Raw genomic sequence first — 12,561 nt, 5'->3', positions numbered from 1 at the left:
ATAGGTGACTTGGAAAAGACTTTTAAATTGGATGGTGATTGCAAATTTCTCAGTTTCAGGCTGGACAAAATAGATTAATGCAAAATATCAATCTATTAATCAGTGATGTCCAGGAAATTTTCTTGCTTTTTTCCTATTGGTTCATTTCTTTTTTAATGTTTTGAATTAAATTATTTCAAAGATGATTTTGGATGTTGTAGATTGTCGTTGTGCTAGTTCAGTGGCAAGCTGACCAAGAAACATGTGTTTCTGATTTACCCTTCATTGGCCCATAATCCCTAATTTCCTCTGCTTCCATTAAATAAAAAAGTAGATTCTATAAGGCAAGATCTTCCATTAGGTTCTTGAGTTGAAATTGCCATAATTAAATCCTATCATAGTTGCACAACAAAGCATAGGCTAGACTCAAATAATTTTAAATTAAGATCTTAGCCAAGATCATGGCTGGAAATAATTTAGCTCTCAACTACCTACAATACAATACAATACAATACAATACAATACAATACAATACAATACAATACAATAGCAGAGTTGGAAGGGACCTTGGAGGTCTTCTAGTCCAACCCCCTGCCTAGGCAGGAAACCTTATACCGTTTCAGACAAATGGCTAGCCAACTTCTTCTTAAAGACTTGCAGTGTTGGGGCATTCACAACTTCTGGAGGCAAGCTGCTCCACTGATTAATTGTTCTAATGTCAGGAAATTTCTCCTCAGTTCTAAGTTGCTTCTCTCCTTGATTAGTTTCCACCCATTGCTTCTTGTTCTACACACAGGTGCCTTGGAGAATAGCTTGACTCCCTCTTCTTTGTGGCAACCCTTGAGATATTGAAACACTGCTATCATGTCTCCCCTAGTCCTTCTTTTCATTAAACTAGACATATCCAGTTCCTGCAACCAGTCTTCCTGCAACCTTTTAGTCTCCAGTCCCACAATCATCTTTGCTGCCTTCTCTGCAAAGATTCTTTCTAGAGTCTCCACATCTTTTCTACATGGTAGTGACCAAAACTGAATGCAATATTCCAAGTGTGGCCTTACCAAGGCATTATAAAGTGGTATTAACACTTCATGTGATCTTGATTCTATCCCTCTGTTTATGTAGCCTAGAACTGTGTTGGCTTTTTTGGCAGCTGCTGCACACTGCTGGGTCATATTTAAATGGTTGTCCACTAGGACTTCAAGATCCCTCTCACAGTTACTACTATTGAGCAAACTTTCTGTATATAGCATTTGTTTTACATATGCCTTACTTACACAAAACCATAATACAAGCAGAGCACTTTCTATACTCTGAGAACTAATAATGCATTGAAATATCCCTGGGTGGTTAGATTCATTCCATTTGACAGGATATTTAATTAATAACTGAACTTAGGGGATAAAGTAATAGGGTTAACCATGCGGCAGTGAAATGGAATGCTGCTGTGGAAATTCAGGAAACTAAAATTCGATAGCTCAGGAACCAATGCAACATGTGTCACTGAGCAATGGAAAGATTCATAAAGGAGCAATAGAGGAAAAATGAGGAACCATATTTTGTGCAATTAAATTAGCCTCAGATGGAGATTTTATTCCATCACCACTGCAATAACCGATTCTTAACTATACTGGAGCCTGTTGCTTCTCTCTCTCCCTCTCCCTCCCACTCTCCCTCTCCCTCCCTCCTCTTCCTCTCCCTCCTTCCCTCTCCAGTCTATATGGGGATTAGGGTTACTGATGTACAGTGTACATTTATGAAGAAAAACAAATCCACTTATTCTTGTTATATAGCTACACATGGACAGTCCAATGTTTCAACCATATCAATAGGGCAAGCAGAAAATAATTCAACCAAATTCTTATAAACAATATAAGATCATGCATGCCTTTAGTTTCACTGGCCTGGCTGAATTTCAGGAAGACCTACTGTACAGTGCCTGTACTATCTTGCAGTATATTTTTTAAATCTATGTCGCAATTCAGATTTTACGGTGAATCATGATTTCTCTTGATTATGTTTGGTGTCCCCGTGTCACTGCACTTTCATTGTCTTTAGAGAAACACAACATTCATAGCATTCGTCCTTTAATATGTTCTCATTCTAAAGCTTTTTTTTTTAAAAAAAATATCCTTGTAAAAAATGAAACCCTTGTCCCCAAAAACCCCCTCTTTATTTAGTTACTGTGAATTCACACACAAAATTCACCCTCACCACCCTCCAGACCTTCTGCGCCGCACTTAAAATCTGGCTATCCCGGCTGGCCTGGGGTTAAAGACTCTAACCCCTACTCGAATTGTATGACTGTTGAGTTCTTAAATGATGTAGTGCTTTTATGTTGTAAATTGTTTGTCCTCCCCCCCCCCTTTTGAACTGTGAGCTGCCCTGAGTCCCCCCAGGGAAAAGGGCGGCATACAAATAAAGTGAAACTGAAACTGAAACTGAAAATAGTCCAGGCAATAATCCGTACAAGGGTTAACTGAAGTACAGACCTTATCAGCAACTTTGGCACACTGCAAATGTCATAAATATGGATCAGTTGCCAAGCATTTGAATTTTGATCACATGATCGTGGGGAGACCACAAGGGTCGTAACTGAAAAAATGACTATAAGTCACTTTTTCCAGTGCTGTTTTAACTTTGAATGGTCACTAAATGAACTCCTGTAAATCGAGGATGATCCATATCAAAAGTCCACCGTGAACTCAGTTGGTGGTTTCCGGCTTATGTTGTTTTGGATAGTGAAAGCTTTACACTATACTTTACTGTAATTGTTTTACGGGGATGGAAGGCAAGGCCTCTGTCTTGGATTAAGCTCTAAGGCTTGGTAAATAAAAGAATTGACCTGGCAGATCTCCAAGGCTCTAAATTGCTCTTCCCAATCAGTTTTGCTTCACTCCTTAAAGCCACTTTATCAAGCAGCAATATATTCTACATGACAGTTGCTTAGCTACCAGAACTCTTGTTTCGACAACTCTACAATTTTTAAATCTCACCAAGGGTCAAAGTCTATTGAATGACCCTTCGATCATTTTAAACCAATCCGTTGGTATACATCTTCATTATTCTACCAGGCCAATGAAGAAGATTGGGGAAGAGCATGTTACAATAATATTTCAGTCCAAGCATCAAGCTGTCTGTCTGTCTGTCTGTCTGTCTGTCTGTCTGTCTGTCTGTATTGGCAAGATTGTCACTGTCATTGTCTTGTCCAATACAATAAAGATAATAGAATACAGATAGCCCTCAACTTACAACAGTTTGCTTAGTGACTGTTCAAAGTTATAACGACACAGAAAAAGTGACTTATGACCATTGCAGCAGTCCCATAGTCACTTAATCAAAATTCAGACAATTGGCAAAGTGACTTATATTTATGACGGTTGCAGTGACCCAGAGTCTTGTGGCTTAACTTTTGCATCTTTTTGACAATTCAAAGTCAAAGGGGAAGACAGGTTCATTTGAAAAATGTGTTACTAACTTAACAGATGCCATGATTCACCTAACAACTGTGACAAGAAAGGTCATAAAATGAGGTAAAACTCACTTAACAACTTTCTCACTTTGCAACAGAATCAATTGTGGGGTATAAGTTGAGAACTACCTGTAACAAAACTAACAGCTCTTAAAGAAATAACAAGAACCAATCAGAACAATAGGGAAGTTATTGGATTTCATGCTGCTGCTTGAAATAAAACAGTTTACAGTTTCTTTCCATGGAAAAAAAAATTAAACAGCGCTTTGGTTTCATTTGAATGGGTTTAGCTTTTCAAAACTTCAATGAGCCCTTATATTATTTGTTTTTCATTGGAACAAAAAAAATGAGACCAGAACAACCAGCTCTGGAGATATCATAGCAACAACTCTGTATATGAGACACGAATGCAATGAAGCAAAGTTGGAAGATTATTTTAATAACATGCCTGATGACATTATGGCTGACATGACAATGGGGGTGATTATGAGGCCTGCGTATATTTGTGGTTGATATTCTACCTGTAATAGCATTGAATTTTGTGTGTGTGTGTGTGTGTGTGTGGGGTGGGTTTCAAAACTTTTTGGAATCTCTTCTGTAGCTGTGGCCTGCTTTCCGGGTCCACTGGTAAAACCTCTTCTAACCGGTAGATTTGACGAACCGGTTCTACCAAACTGGTGCGAACCGGTAGAAACCCACCTCTGGTGTGTGTGTGTGTTTAATGGAAAGTCTATATGGATAAGATACTTACAGATCAATGCCCACTATGCTAGCTTTCTGGCTTTATACAAATTGGCATTAATTGGCTTGCCCATCCTTTGCTATTATTAAAGCTGTATGCAAAGCTAAGATGCCCCAAATCTTAGTTTCTTGAATATGATTAATTTTAGCTAAGCAATTTGTGAAATTATCTTTAAATTAACCAATTTCTGGCCTTGACAAGAAGCCTTGTTCAAACTTGAAGTCTCCAGTTCCGATCAGGTGCAGAGGTGAAGAGACAAAGGATGACCTTGGCTTTCTAGAAAGGATTTTGTTATGGCTACATAGTATACAACTCCTTACAATCCCTCCTCTCATTTTCCCACAATAGAAAATGCATAGCAGAATAATAGAAAGCGTGGCAGGCCAAAGACCCAAAAGAAAAGGTGGCTGCAGGCCTGACACTTACTATCAGGAAATTCCTCCTTATTTCCAATTTGAATCTCCCTCTGATCAGCTTCCACCCATTGATTCTTGTCCTGCCTTTAGGATCTTTGTAGAATAAATCAATGTTCTTTCCCCTGTGACAGCCCTTCAAGTATTGAAAGACTGCTATGAATTCAGCCAATTGCATTTTATGCAACAAGTTATGGAATCTGTTAATTAAGCAATAGCAATAGCACTTAGGGAGATCATCAAAACCATTAAAAAGAGTAAGAATATGTTAGATATGTGATGCGACACCTGGGAAAATATGCCATACTTCACTTAATCCTCCAGGGAAAGTTTGAAGGCAAACACGGTTCAGGCAGAAGAAGAACATCATGGCTTCACAATCTAAGGGACTGGTTTGGACAAAACTCAGCATAAACTTTTTCATGCAGCTATCAATAAAAACACCAACATGATTGCCAACATCCAATGACGGATACGGCACAAGAAGAATAGCACTTGGAGTTATATACAACTTCATAGTGCTTTACAGCCCTATCTAAGCGGTTCATAGAGTCAGCATATTGCCCTCAACAATCTGGGTCCTCATTTTACCAATCTTGGAAGGATGGAAGGCTAAGTCAACGTTGCATCGGTCAGGCAAGCCATGGTTTACTGCATTGTTTCAATCCAGTTATATCTAATGCTTTAGATTAAGATTTTTATATAGGCAATTCTGGAGTATTTCATCTTTAGGTAAGATCATCAACCACGCCCTTGTCTTAGGACTCCAGTTTCACTTGAATGAAGTTGACTAACCAGTTTAAAGCATAGGGATCATAGAAGGCCTTGGAAACATTTGTACTGGCTAATTACTTACCAGACACAACTCAAAATGTTAGTGTTGTTTTGACCTGATTATGTAAGATAATGTGTCTCCCATTGTGGACTTTGGTGAAGCAGTAAAGGTAAAGGTTCCCCTTGCACATATGTGCTAGTCATTCCCACCTCTAGGGGGCAGTGCTCATCTCTGTTTCAAAGCCAAAGAGCCAGCACTGTCTGAAGATGTCTCCATGGTTATGTGGCCGGCATAACTAAACATCAAAGGCGCATGGAATGCTGTTACCTTCTCACCAAAGATGGTCCCTATTTTTCTACTTTTTACATGTTTTCAAATTGCTAAGTTGGCAGAAGCTGGGACAAGTAATGGGAGCTCACTCCATTACACAGCACTAGGGATTCAAACCACCGAACTGCCGACCTTTCTGATTGAGAAGCTCAGCATCTTGCTATTTAGTATATAGGAAAGTGTCTTCTCCCGAGTGGCTTTCAAGCCATGAAATGTGTTGCCCAGAAAATCATGCTTGGTTACCATCCTCCAATAATTACACAAATGGCAAAAGGGAGAAAGACTGTTAAGAATGATTTATCCATATTTGTTGTGGAAATTAAGAAAGGGAAGGGAAAATGCAGGTGCCTGTCTCAAACCTGCCAGTCATTTTTTGTCAGTGTTGAGGTATACAATACAGGTAGTCCTCAACTTATAACTTAGTATCTGTTTAAAGTTGCATAAGTGGTTCATAATTGGTTTGCACATTGACAACTGTTGCAACATCCCTCTGTCACGTGATCAAAATTCAGACCCTTGGCAACTGGCATGTATTTATGACGGCTGCCCTGACCCAGGGGTCATGTGATAACCTATTGGGACCTTCCCAGTTGCTTCCTGACACGTAAAGTCAATGGGGGAGGCCAAATTCGCTTAACAACCACATGATCCACTTAGCAACTGCAGTGATTCACTTAACAGCCATGGCAAAAAATATGATAACAAGATTGGCCTCAGTTATGGCCATAAGTCAAGGATTTCCTGCATTAAGCCAGGATACCTTTAGAGATTTGGGATTTCGTGCATGACAACTGATATTTTGATATCACTTTTCCATCAAATTAGGAGATCCTTGAGATTGGAACCAATAACAGAACCCTGAAATGGACATTACTGGTCCAGAGGAGATATAGTGTATTGGCCATTGAGCTGTATTATAGAGGAGTACGCTGAAAATTCACTTCCTTTTATCTGGATTACAGTGAGGTTCCTGCATTGTACTTTTGCCGTGATACTCAAAGGGGTGAAGTGGGGAAAGAGCACATCCATATTTTTTTTCCTTCCAGCGAGAAAAGATGAACTGTGCCCTCCTAATTCCGTCTGCATTAGAGAAACAGAGTTCTGGCAGGTGGGATTGTGCTTGTGCGTCAACACACAGCATCATCGCATGAGGCTTTGTTATGAGCTTACGCTGCCTGACTAGGGAGAAAGCTATCTGTAAAGATCTTAAGGCTGGCTGCCTGCATTTCTGCTCTCCAGAAGGACTGCCAGTTACCTAATTCAAATTAGTGCAATATTAATGCTTTTATGGACAATAAAAACTACTCAAGACAAATATAGTCCCTATTAGAACAATTGCCCACTTAAAGAAATGGGTGCATTTTTATCATATCTGAAGTAATTAATGATTAAGGTCGCCCTCCTGTGCTCATTTACCTGCAAGTATCTCCAGTTATTGTATTTATTTATTTACTTAACTATATGGCTATTCCTAGTAATTGCTTGTGTCTATAATACATAAAAACATATCAACAATGTGAAAATAAAAACAGTAACTTTTCTCTATCCATAAAAGCACAATAATTAAATGCACGCAAGCAATGGAGTATGAGAGATATGATGCACTATGATGCAATCTTAATGCAATTGTTAAATCTGCATAGCTTTGCACCAGGGGTAGGTTCCGGCAGGCACTACTGCCGGTTTGTTCATTGGCATGCTGTGCACGTGCGTTTGATGTGTGCAGTGCAGGCATGCACAATACAATAAAAAAATTGTTCTGTGCATGCGCAGAAGCGAAAAACAAGATGCCCCTGCCTTTCAGCAATTTGCCTCCTTGCAACAAAACCAAGTTTCAGTTTCCATTTCAGCACAAGCAACTGATTGTTGGTTGGATCGGCCTCCCCCCCCCCCCCAATCATCTGTTTCAGGCTGCAGGGATTGCCATAGCCTATTGCTGCCTCCATGTGCCCTATTTTCCGCCTGTTCAGGGCAGCGGGGATTGGAATGGGTGGAAAATGGGGCATGTGAAGGCCAAAAATGGGGTGCGCAAAGGCAAAAAACGGGGTGCGCAGAGACCAAAAACGGGGCATGGAGGCCGCAATAGGCTATGGCAAACCCTACAGCCTGAAACAGCTGATGGTCTGGAGGCCGATCCAACCAACAATCAGCTGGTTGTGCTAATCAGGCTGTGCTGAAGCTAAAATTAAAATGGGCTGTTTGCTGTTTGCTGCAAGGAAGCAAACTGCTAGGAGGCCAAAGGGTAGGGGCCGGCGGGTAGGTGGGACTACGTTCGGTGTATAAGATGCACCCAAATTTTCAGCCCTTTTTAGGGGGGGGGAGTGTGTCTTATACTCCAAAAAATACAGTACTTATAAATAATAAAGGTGGAATAAAAGTCTAATAAATAAATAGTATGCATAAAAAGAATGCTCTAAAATAGTTACTTTCTTCCTCCATCCTAATATTTTTTGAATCTGAAGGCTTAATAGGAAGAAGCTAGAAAGTAGCGACCAGAATCAGGTCCAAACCAGTCTACAATTGCACTGAACTTTGCAGGTTTCCTGCAGAAACATCCAATTCTACATTTCATTCAAAAGAAGGTTTCTAGGGCAGTCCAATCAGATGGAGATTTCATATTTCAAGATTGCCTGGGGGGAGCAGACTTTTTTTTCTAGTTCATATGTTTTAGAAACAATTTTAATTCATGAGATGTAGACATACAGGCAAGAGCCTGTTAGGTGTAGTGGTTAAGGCATTTGGTGGGAAACCAGGAGGCCTAGTCATGTCTTAGGCACAAAGCCAGCTAGGTGACCTTCAGCTAGTCATCTTCTGTCCGCAGTTAGGAAGGAAGCAATTGCAAATCACTTCTGAAAAACTTGCCAAGAAAACTGCAGGGACTTGTCCAGGCAATCTCTGAGAACTGAGGGCACAGTTGAACAGAAGAAATTTTTAAAAAAAGATACACAAGCAATCTGCCTTCCTTCACTTGCATAATGCAATAACTTCAGTAGATTATTATTTAATAAAAGAAAACGGTTCACTATTGGACAGTTGATCAGTTTGTTTCATTACTAATATTTCTAGCGAACTCTAGGTTCCCAGTTACTTTTCTGTCAGTGAGGAATATTAGGCAAGACTTCCACATCCTTCCAAAGAACAGACCCACTGAGGTCTGTGCAACTTTAAACACAGTGCCTGTGCTTTAAGAATGAGAATGTGTTAGTTCACCTATGAATATAATGCTAAATATAATTTACCATATTTTTGGAGTATAAGACGTACTTCCCCCCCTCCCCCAGGTGGAAATGTCCTTGCATCTTATACTCCAAATATTGCGGTGGTGGGAAGAGAGGTTGTTGTGGTGCCTATCAGCTGTTCTAGAATGGGCGGTGGCAGAAAACAGGCCACACTGAACCGGCGGTGATAAATGGGAGGCGGTAAATGGTCTGCGCTGAATGGGCAGTGGCAGCGAACAGGCAGTGGCGAATGGGCCATGGCAAATGGGCGGTAGCACCGGCGGCGAATAGGCTGCTGTGAACGGGCTGTGGCGAATGGGCTGCAGTGAATGGGCCACAACAAACAGGCCAGATGTTTGTTGGGAGGCAGAGGCAGATTTTTTCCCCTTGTTTTCCTCCCCAACAGCTACATGGGTCTTATAGTCCAGATCATCTTATAGTCTGAAAAATACGGTACATATAATTCTAAGCCATATATAATTAATGATTGTGAACTGTTATATTAAGATGTAGTATTATGTAAGAATCTGACAATTGTGGGTTATTTTACAAAGCATGAATAACAAATCCTGGTTTAGTATTATGCTAAGTCAGCAATAGTTATGAAGTTCACTGTTCCCCATACAGCCTTGCTGTCACACACCATTCCTCTTAATGAACTGGTCCAAAGTCTACAAAAACCTAGTGTCATTTCAAAAAACAAATGTGAAAAACTAGAGTATATACGGTAATAAGGACTGAGCAATATTATTAATTGTATTTGGTGAACACACATGTACTAAGAAGGCAGACACTTGATGTACCAATTATAACTGAGCAGATCAAAAGTTCTCTGATGATTCATGTACAACCATTGTTCATATCTTCCATATCCCCAATGACTGTGGAAAGGCATCTTATCTTGCATCACAAAATGCCTGAGCCATTCCTGTCTATATTAAAACAGGGGTACCCAATCCCCAGGCCATGAACCACTACCAGCCCGTGGCTCCTTTACAACTGGGACACGCAAGTGATGGGCCAGTGCACAGGCACACACAGCTCAACTTGTGTAAGTTGAGATGCGTGTGCATACACATGTATGCACACTCTGTGGTGCGTGCAGCCTTGTTCCCCTCTCCCCTCCCGCCGGCCTGCCAAGCTACATTAAAATGAGTATAAGTACCGTTGTTCTCCTCAAGGAATTTTGAAAGCTATATTTCTCTCTTATGGACCAGCATACTAACAGAAATCTTAATATCTTTGCTATTCTACATTTTGCAAGACTCTGTTTTTCCTCATGTACAAAGAATCCATGGCTGAGACACGATGACCTCTGCTTCTATTGCAATTGGTTCTCCTAATACTCCTCCATCAAGTGGCATCATCTTAAGCATCTGAGAAACAAATTTTCTACCCAGTTTCTTCCAATCCAACACTAATCACAACTTTGGGCCCCCTCTTCATATTTACAGTTTACTCAGTTTACCAAAACTTGTTATTGTCTTTCCATACAGAAAGACAATATGACAGAATGACAGAAAATTTAAATGCAAAGGGTTATACTGGCAGGTTGCAATGGAAACATAATATTCATACACATTCAGTGTAGTCTGGGAATATGCAAATATGGATGTTGCTAGTTATGCAATACATTCAGAACAGAATAACAGAGTTGGAAGGGGATCTTGGAGGTCTTCTAGTCCAACTCCCTGCTCAGGCAGGAAACCCTACACCACTTCAGACAATGGTTGTCCAATCTCTTCCTTTGTCTGATTTACACTGAAGGATTATGGAACTTGGCTAAAGAAAGAGCATCCTTCTCACATATTTCCTTTCCAAAATTTATTTTTCTGGCAAGGAACAAGAAGGGAGAGCCAACTATTCAGTGGATCCATTAAAGGCATCCTTAGGACAAATTGAGAAGATAGGAAAGAAGGAAGAAATTAAGGGAGACAGGTGAGAATTCCCACCACTGGAAACCAATTCTCTATACATTTCCAGATGAAACGTGCAAAGTCTCTTTGCAAAGTTTCCTTTGGAACCCAAGTTGAGCCATTAATTAGCTTGTTCAACTTCCCAAGCCCCATAGTCATGTGAGGCCAACTTTTGGTTGGTGGAAACTTGCATAGGACATGGTCATAATATTTCCTTTGAGATATAACATGAAAATGAAGGGAACTTGGCAAGGTGCTGCTCCTTCTAGGATACAGAGTTGGAAGGCACTTAAGTATTGTTCTTTTGTTAAGATGAGCACAGGGTTTCTGCGTGAATATTTTCAACATTTTTGCAATTATTAATAATAGTTGTTATGCCTTTCCTAATAGGAGCTTACAGAAGTAAAAAGACAAATTGCCATCAATCTGAGAATATCTCAGTATGTGGGCAGGTACTTACCTTTCTGTGATTGTTTCTCTAAGACCACTGGTGACCCCCTTGACCACTGTGCTAGCCTTTGGAGTCAAGACCACCTGAGATATAAAAAAAGAGCCCTTCTTCCTTCGCTCAGTGATGGATGCCTGGAGAAACTGAATCAACTTTTCTGGATCGGTTGTGTTGGCCCACGGAGCTGGCATCATCTGTCCTGGCCATAGAAATGGGACCTCTAAAGCCACTGGACTGTGATAAAACACCAAAACTTGATAATCCTTCTCCCACAGGTATTGGAGAGAGACTTCATGGGCAAAGATGGCTGGGCACATTTTACTCCCAAATGTGTCTTTGAGCATTTGAACCAGTTTTTCATGGTGGCATTTCTGCATCCCGTAGAAGTGGTTGAAGTCCAACAAGACCACTTCTTTATGATGGTCATTGAGAAAGGCACTGATCTCCTCCAGGCCCTCGTTGACTTTGGCACTGAATAAACCATGAGCGAAGTAGAGTTCATTATCAGGGTCTCTGGGCTTTGTGGAGATCCGAAGGTCGAAATACCGTATCCCTGCTCCAAGCTGGCTTGTAAAATTCATTGTCTGTGTTGCAAGCCATTTCCTCATCAGCTTTTTAGCCACAGTTCCAAACACGGAGACGAAATTCTGGACAGTTTCTGGCTGCTCAGGTCCCACTGGAGAGGCCTCATCAATATAGAAGCTAAATGAATCATGGGACCCTAAAGATAACACAAAAGAATAATTTGAAACAAAATCAGCAAGATTTGAACACCCATAAGTGAAATCATGGACTCATCAGGATCGCCTAACTATTCCATGAAAATGTGCTGAAATTCAAATAGCAGTTCAATTTACTTAACTGTCTCATATTCAGGTAATTAGGTGGGATAGTCTGTAATTCATACAGTTAATAAAAGAAATAAAAACAGCATTTGTGGTTAAAAGAAGGTATGGATATTTTAAAAGCCAGTTGTAATATATGTAACAACATTTTCTTTGATTATATCAGACACGAATGGATGTGTAATGTATATATAAGACACTAGTAGTCTCTTTCCCTCCCTCCCTCCCTCCCTCCCTCCCTCCCTCCCTCTCTCTCTCCCTTCCTCCGTCTCTGTCTCTCCTCCTCCCTCCCCCCCTCTGTCTCCCTCTCTCTTTCTCTGTCTCCCTCTTCCTCCCTCCCTCCCTCTCTCTTCCTCCCTCCCTCTCTGTCTCCCTCTCTGCCTCTCCCCCTCCCTCTCTCTGTGCCCTTCTCTATCTCCCCCTCTC

General features: G+C 40.7%; 1 protein-coding gene across 1 annotated transcript in view; it reads right to left on the bottom strand.

The window, feature by feature from the left end:
• PLCXD3 (phosphatidylinositol specific phospholipase C X domain containing 3) overlaps window positions 1–12,561 on the bottom strand; it is a 95,409-nt gene that overhangs the window by 17,363 nt on the left and 65,485 nt on the right. The window contains exon 2 of the mRNA XM_032212529.1: window positions 11,303–12,011. Within this exon, the coding sequence (XP_032068420.1) occupies window positions 11,303–12,011 (709 nt within the window). The remainder of the gene's footprint in view (window positions 1–11,302; window positions 12,012–12,561) is intronic.

This window comes from Thamnophis elegans, chromosome 3 (genome assembly GCF_009769535.1).
Source record: "Thamnophis elegans isolate rThaEle1 chromosome 3, rThaEle1.pri, whole genome shotgun sequence".
Classification (NCBI taxonomy): Eukaryota; Metazoa; Chordata; class Lepidosauria; order Squamata; family Colubridae; genus Thamnophis; species Thamnophis elegans.
The sequence above is the reverse complement of the archived record's forward strand: the minus strand, read 5'-3'. Positions and strand labels throughout refer to the sequence as shown.